This window comes from Crocuta crocuta, unplaced genomic scaffold, assembly GCF_008692635.1.
Source record: "Crocuta crocuta isolate KB4526 unplaced genomic scaffold, BGI_CrCroc_1.0 scaffold1015, whole genome shotgun sequence".
NCBI lineage: Eukaryota > Metazoa > Chordata > Mammalia > Carnivora > Hyaenidae > Crocuta > Crocuta crocuta.
The window spans coordinates 438981-446119 of record NW_027532631.1 but is presented as its reverse complement, the minus strand read 5'-3'; the positions used below and the strand labels follow the sequence as shown (position 1 = coordinate 446119).

The window sequence follows — 7139 nt, the reverse complement described above, 5'->3', positions numbered from 1 at the left end:
AGCCAGCCTCTGAAAAGTGTCTCAGGACCTTTGCAGACCATTCTTCTTTTTCCCATTCCCACATGGCCTAGCAAATAAAAAAAACAAAATGCGTTTCTCCTCAGAGAAGAGATGGAGGACCCCTCTTAGAGTAAAATAATAGTAATAATAATAGATACACATAGCAATGAGAAGTGGGAAAAATGGAGCCTATTGCAATATTTGTCTGTCGACTATCGAAAGTTCATTTTGAGTCTTTTCAAGTCCTGTTTCAACTACTACAATTTGTAATGAGCTCTCCAGGTCATAGAACACTTTAGCATTCATTATTTCATTTTGCTTCATTTGCTACCTGTGGCTTAGGCATCCCATTTTGCCAGGGTGGGAGAGTGAGCTGTGGTTCTACCTGAATTGAGGGAAAATGACTGTAAGGCCATAAGCACTCATTTTTAGAAGATGCCATCTCAAAGTTTTGCCCAATTGAAAATTCGTGTATTATGATTACAGAATGACATCTGCATTCCATTGTTTAAGGAAAAAGGAAAATCATTTTTAGCTAAAGGACTGTGTCCATAACCAGACACGCTAGAATGCACGATCTGAGTTCATTGAAGGACAGGAGTTTGGACATGGCCTTTATTCTTTACTTTTTTCTTGTGTTTTAGATCCATCACTCGCGCCTACTACAGGAACTCAGTAGGTGGCCTTCTCTTATTTGACATTACCAACCGCAGGTCCTTCCAGAATGTCCATGAGTGGTTAGAAGAGACCAAAGTACACGTTCAGCCCTACCAAATTGTATTTGTTCTGGTGGGTCACAAGTGTGACCTGGATACACAGAGGCAAGTGACTCGCCACGAGGCAGAGAAACTGGCTGCTGCGTACGGCATGAAGTACATTGAAACATCAGCCCGAGATGCCATTAACGTGGAGAAAGCCTTCACAGACCTGACAAGAGACATCTATGAGCTGGTTAAAAGGGGGGATATTACAATCCAGGAGGGATGGGAAGGGGTGAAGAGTGGATTTGTACCAAACGTGGTTCACTCTTCGGAAGAGGTTGTCAAGTCAGAGAGGAGATGTCTGTGCTAGTCAGCCCTTTCACCTCCCAAACATGCTCTCCCACCTGAACTTAAAAGCGATCAAAATGAAGAGAATCTTGCGTGACTAAAGAGAATTCAACCTCCATTTTACATACAAGTGAGCCTCCTTCTCAAGGGGTCTTGGACAGGCCGCGGAGGGCGGGCGGGTAGATGTGGGAGCCTGGGTGCTGGGACCGAAGGACTCATTCCGGGCACTGTTTATGGCCCATTGTGAGTGGTGGCTGCTCCACGTGCTCTCTGTGGACCACATGTCAAGGGGCTGAGGTTTGGGGAGCTGGGCCCCAGAAAAATACACCCACAGAAAGGACAGCTATTTCCTGGTGTTTCAGCTCATTCATAGGTCACAAACATAAATCTGTAAAGGGGGGGAAAGTATCACATTGGAAACAATAAGCAAAACTAAAAAAGACTACGAGACCAACTGAATCAGTCAGAGTATCCTACACTGAGTGTGTGTGCGGGGTTTGGTGAAAAGGTACCAATTAGCTTCCAAACAGCTCGTCTGTAAAATGAGGGGCCCGGACCAGCTATTTACTAAGACCTTTCGAGGCCTGTTCCAGTAAAAAGACTGTGTATATGAAAAGGGAAGCCATTCTACATAATTTTTTAAATCACATTCCAGAAAATGCACACCCTTGTGATGGAATAACCCAGTGTGTGGGAAAACNCCATGCCACACCCACACCCACCCAACCACACCCACACACACACACACACACACACACACACGCCCCTACCGTGCCTGGGGTTTCCCTGCAGGGGCAGCTGCGGCCTAACTAGACCTAACTGAAAGCGCACGAGCTGCCTGTCCCTTCAGGTTGGAGGCGGCAGTTCAGGGACTGCTTCGCAAAGAGCCCTGAGGCAACATTTGCTCAGCAAGAGGCGCCGCCCTCGCCCTCACAAACACTTCACCGGTCACTTGAGTTAACAGCAGGCCNTTCTTGTCCCGCCGCACCATCTTGTCCCTGCTGTCCGATGAATGAACTGTTATTAATCTGTTTACTTTGGAAGAGAGATGACTGTAAATAAATGTTCTCTACATGCTAGGGTGTTTCCTTATTGCTTACGACTCAGCTATAATCCTGAGGGAACCTGGGGAGGAAACGAAGGTAAAGCCGATTCAGGTATTACTACTGACCATGGGCTTTAAACGAGTGAGTAACTGCACAACTAAAAACACATGAAAACTGTGTGGGCTACGAGTGTTCTTCTCACTGAGACACAGTGGACGTGTTGGCAAAAGGAACCAAACGCAGCAATGGGGAGTGGGATGGAGGGAAACACTCACCTCACAACGACCTTGGCCACCTGTTTGCCATATTCTACACCGGGTCCTTGTCTACCCTCGAGAGTCAGCTCCTAATTCTCAGGTGAACAGATGTCTAACTGCATCGGAAAACTGAAATGGTTGGCTTAAGGTTCCATTACCTTCTTGAAGAGAGGTCGTGCTTCAAATTATTTTTCAGATCGTAGCCAGCTGAGCTAGGCAAAAGCCATACTTTTCACAGTAAGAAAACAATTCTGAACAGTCAGGTTTCTCATATCCATTGTGACAGGAAAGCCTGACAATGGTAAATCGCTTTGAGACGGAATCCTGAACTTCACTATGAATGTGACTGGATCTGAAACTTCGGGAATGTGCTTCAGCCACAAAGCAGCAGCCAAATAACGAGAATTATGGAAACAAACAGACCACCTTGGACCGCCGTGCGGCATCAACTACACCTGAACCATTCGTTTCACATGACGTGGCCTGGCTGCAGTGGTTAAGTTGCCGGCTTTGAGGTTTTAGAAGGCAAATAAAAGATGGTGCACAGGATTAACACAAAGTGTCATCAACTATTATGTTTGATTATATTAAGAAGATTCTGAAAGCAAGATTATCCAGTGGGTACATGAGTTTTTTCAGTGGATTCTGTCAGTGCCAAAAAAGGATAGAAACAAAACTTCATGGTTTTCTTGTCTAAAAGACATTCTATGTATACTTTTTCCATTCCTTGCATTTTTAAGGGCAGGTTTAAAAATACTCAGCATAGGATCCAGCAAAGGTGGCTGAGCTTAATTGCTTAAACAAGTTCTAGAAACTTTAAAAATCATTTTAGTAGAAGCCAGTGCTGTTGTCACTGCAATAAGTGGGTTTTAGAAACTGAGTGTGAAGAAATCAGGTCTTAAAACAATACTAAGGATAAAGCTTTAGAAGCTATTTTACTACATAGGTAAAGAAAAGATCAACTAACTTGTAACAAAGACTACAACTGCATGTTGGATTGGATTGCCCCATATTCCAGAATAAAATGTACTGTATCCTTTTTCTCACTTTGTTGTGCATTGTAATGAAATGTGGAAAAATGTTTTCTTTAGCTGTATGTGAATGAGAATTTGCTTGTATTTAGTAAAATGGTTGATTATGTGACTGTGAGATTCCAAGTGTGTGTTGTAGCTATTTCCAGAGTCTGTCACCGCAATAGTAACCATTGCAGGCTATCAGTTACATATGACACATCCTATGCAAAACAGTCTTCACCAGTATCTGAAAGCCAGAACAAGAATATGAGTTTTGAAAATTATATAATCATCATGTTGAAAGTCACAGAGACCTCACTACTGTCTGAGAATCCCATAACACCGCGTAGCTGTTTACAACTGTCGTCCCCAGAAATCTTTTCTGCAGCCTAAATTGCTGTTTGGAGTCCCAGTCTATGACATCCATTTTGTGTCAGGGTCACCTGGAGTGTGGGGCCCAGATTGGAACACAGTAGTTCAGAACACTGCCTGTGGTTGATGGTGCATATTTAGGGGAGGGGAAAAAAGGGAAAGATGTTTGCTTCTGAGTCTAGGCACAGGAAGGCTGAATTATGCGCAGCTTTACCATTTTTATAGTCATGAGCGAATGAGTGAGGAAGGAAGGAAGGTAGAAAAGGAAAAACCAACAATGCCATGGCATTTAATATAGTTAATATTCCATTCTCCTTAAAACACTCCTTTTAACTCCAGGACCTGATCATCTTTTCTTTGGTTAATTCCTTTGGTGACCTTATTCAGTCCCATGGCTATAAATACCAAGTTATAAGCCAGAGTCCTGAATTTATATCTCCAGCTTGTCTCTTTCCCATGGGCTCCAGACCTTTATAAACAGCTGCCTACCCAGCATATCCATTTGAATGTTTATTACGCATCAGAGATTTAACATGGCCCAAACCAAGCTCCTAATCTTCCTCCCCAAATGTGTTCTTCCCATGACCTTTCCTTCCTCAGTAAATGGCAACTTTGTCCTTCTGTGTACTTTTGCCAAATACCTTGGAGTCATCCTTGACTCCTCTCTTTCATAGTCCACATTGGATCTCTCTGGTTATGTTGGCTTTACCTTAAAAGTAACCAGAATCAGGCTCATACTTGAGACGTTGAAACGCTCTTCAAATGCACCAAGCACATTCACACCTCAGGGCCTTTGCACTTGCTCTATGCTGTATGTGGAATTCTCTTTCCTGAGATAACTGCCTGGATTTCTCCCTCACCTCCATCAAATTTTGAAACAAACAGCCTTCAAAATCTGCAAGCAGCTTCCTGATTCTAGAGAAGATGTAGCTCTGGAAGTTGTCCCTGGCAGCTCAACATAGAGCGAAACTCCTTAGTCTTGCCTGGAGGACAGCAATAAAGGGCAAAGAAACTGCAGAGGAGAGAATGGAAAACCCGGAGAGTGTAGTTTCACAGGAAGGAGTGGGCGGTAGTGGTTTCAGAAAGATAGTGACTACAATATACCTGTAAGGTTCAAGAGAGCCGGAAGTCATGAGTGACCTTTGTCAGCACAGCGTTGGTGGAATGATTTCTGACTACACCATGCCCCTTAGGGAACTGTTCTCAGTTCTGTTAGAAGTCCAAGGCTTTCCTTTTCTTTTTTTTCCCCAGTTCTTTTCCTTGCTCTCTGTGCTCTCCTCTTACTAGACAATCTTCCCTTTGCTCACACTTCAGTTATTGTATCCCATAAGAAATCAGCATCGATCAGAATGTGTTCCTTCTGCCCCGATCTTTCTCATCTCTATAAATAACACCACTACCCATCCCTTTGTTCAACATGGAAACTTAGCAGATATCCTTAGCTCCTCTTTCTCCCCACCTCCTGTATCAAATCCATCACCAAGCATCTCCATTGCTATCACCTTCATCCAGGCTACTATCAACTCTTTCCTGAACCACTTCGGTATCTTCCTAGGTGGTCACCTTACTTTCTGTTCTTATTCCCAAGATACATTCTTAACATAAGAGCCAAAATGGTCTTTTCAAAACAGAAAAACAGATCAAGTCGTCCTGCTTACTACTCATCAGTGGTTTCTCATCACATTTAGAACAAAATCCAAATAAACCTTACATTTCTTAACATGGCTACAAGGCCTTGCCAGATCTGGCCTCTGTAAGTTCCGCAAATGTAAGAATCTTATTCATCTTGTTCACCAGTGTTTCTGCAACCTGTAACACATACATACGCTTGAATAATCAATAAATATTTGAGTGAATGGTGGTTTTATTCTCCTACTGTAATCCAATGACCTTCACTATTACCTCACTTCAGTAAAATACACACATGGCCCTATCCTAAAGCATGACCAAATTTTTCTTTTATTTTGAGACACAAAGAGAGCACAAGAGCAAGCATGAGTGGAGGAGGGGCAGAGAGAAGGAGAGAGAATCCCAAGCAGGCTCCAGGCTGTCAGCGCAGAGCAGGACGCAGGGCTCAATCTCACGACTGAGATCATGACCTGAGCCAAAATCAAGAATTGGACACTTGACTGACTGAGCCACCCAGGCACCCCATGATGAAATTTTACATAGCCTCTGAAACCTGATTACAGGTTCTGGCTGTCTACTCTACCCATGAACCCTATTTTAAACTTCTCTAGTACCTTCAGGCAATCAACCACTGCCCATTGTGTCTATCAATGAACCCTTTGACTTTGTTTCCCTCCCTCTTTCTCCTGGGTCTTGTGGTGTCTCAGCTGCATTCAGGTCATCAGTTCCTAAAGAAAATGATTGTTAAAAGTCTGGTCTATTTCCTTCTAGACGTTTGTTTTATTTATTATTTATTTATTTATTTATCAAAACGTTAGTGGGTAAGAGTATGGATTTCGGAGTAAGACAAACATAGGTTCGAATTCTGATTCTACCAGTTAATATATGTGTGATTCAATTTCTTAGAGTCTCAGGGCACCACATACACTAAATTGGACAATGATAATATTTAACTCATAGAATTGTTGTGAGGGTGAAACGAGATAATCCACATAAAGTACTTAGCAGTGGGTAAATGTCACATAGTAAATATACTCAAAAAATGTTTGGGTGTTTTATGTTTGCACCTAAATGAAACTTTTTCATAAACTGTATTATGTAACACATACCGTGCTATTACCTTTTGCACACGTACAGTATATTTTTTCTAAATACATGAAAGCAGGAATTGTTGGTTTTCTGCTTATTATTGTATCTCTATAGTCAATTAGTGCCTGATACATATTTGTTGAATGTGATCAGGAAAAATGGTCATTGACATATTGGAGATGACAGACACAGAAGAAATCTGGGTTTTTGATGATGCCATTGAGCTACAGACTTAACTTCCCTTAGAGCCACACTATCTTAAGATTCTTTATTACATGATATAATACATCCCTTTTTAGTTTATGCCATTTTTTCAACTCGTAGCTGGAAGTCTCCTGATACAATAGCATTATACAGTAAGTTATTAAATTCTCATTGCTGCTTTAAAGTAATTTTGTGATGTATCCATATATTTGTGTATTTCACCAATTATGTCAAGTCAAAATCATAATAGTGTAATTTATGAATCAAAGAATATACACATTTAACATTTTGATATAATTAAGCAGATTGCTCTCTAGAAAGCTTTTACTGAATACCCATGAAGAGTGTGTGATAATCTCTATAATGAGTATTATTGTCAATCTTTTAACCTGTGCAAACTGAGAGGTGAATAATATACATTTTATAATTTGCATATATCTGGTTAATTGGTTTCCTGTCGCTTTAAACTGCATACAGTAC

General features: G+C 41.6%; 1 protein-coding gene across 1 annotated transcript in view; it reads left to right on the top strand.

Moving 5' to 3' along the window:
* The window catches only part of RAB39B (RAB39B, member RAS oncogene family), a 4386-nt gene extending 2643 nt beyond the window's left edge, over positions 1-1743 (top strand). The window contains exon 2 of the mRNA XM_077780657.1: positions 645-1743. Within this exon, the coding sequence (XP_077636783.1) occupies positions 645-1071 (427 nt within the window). The 3' untranslated portion in view covers positions 1072-1743. The remainder of the gene's footprint in view (positions 1-644) is intronic.
* The last annotated feature ends 5396 nt before the right edge of the window (positions 1744-7139 follow it).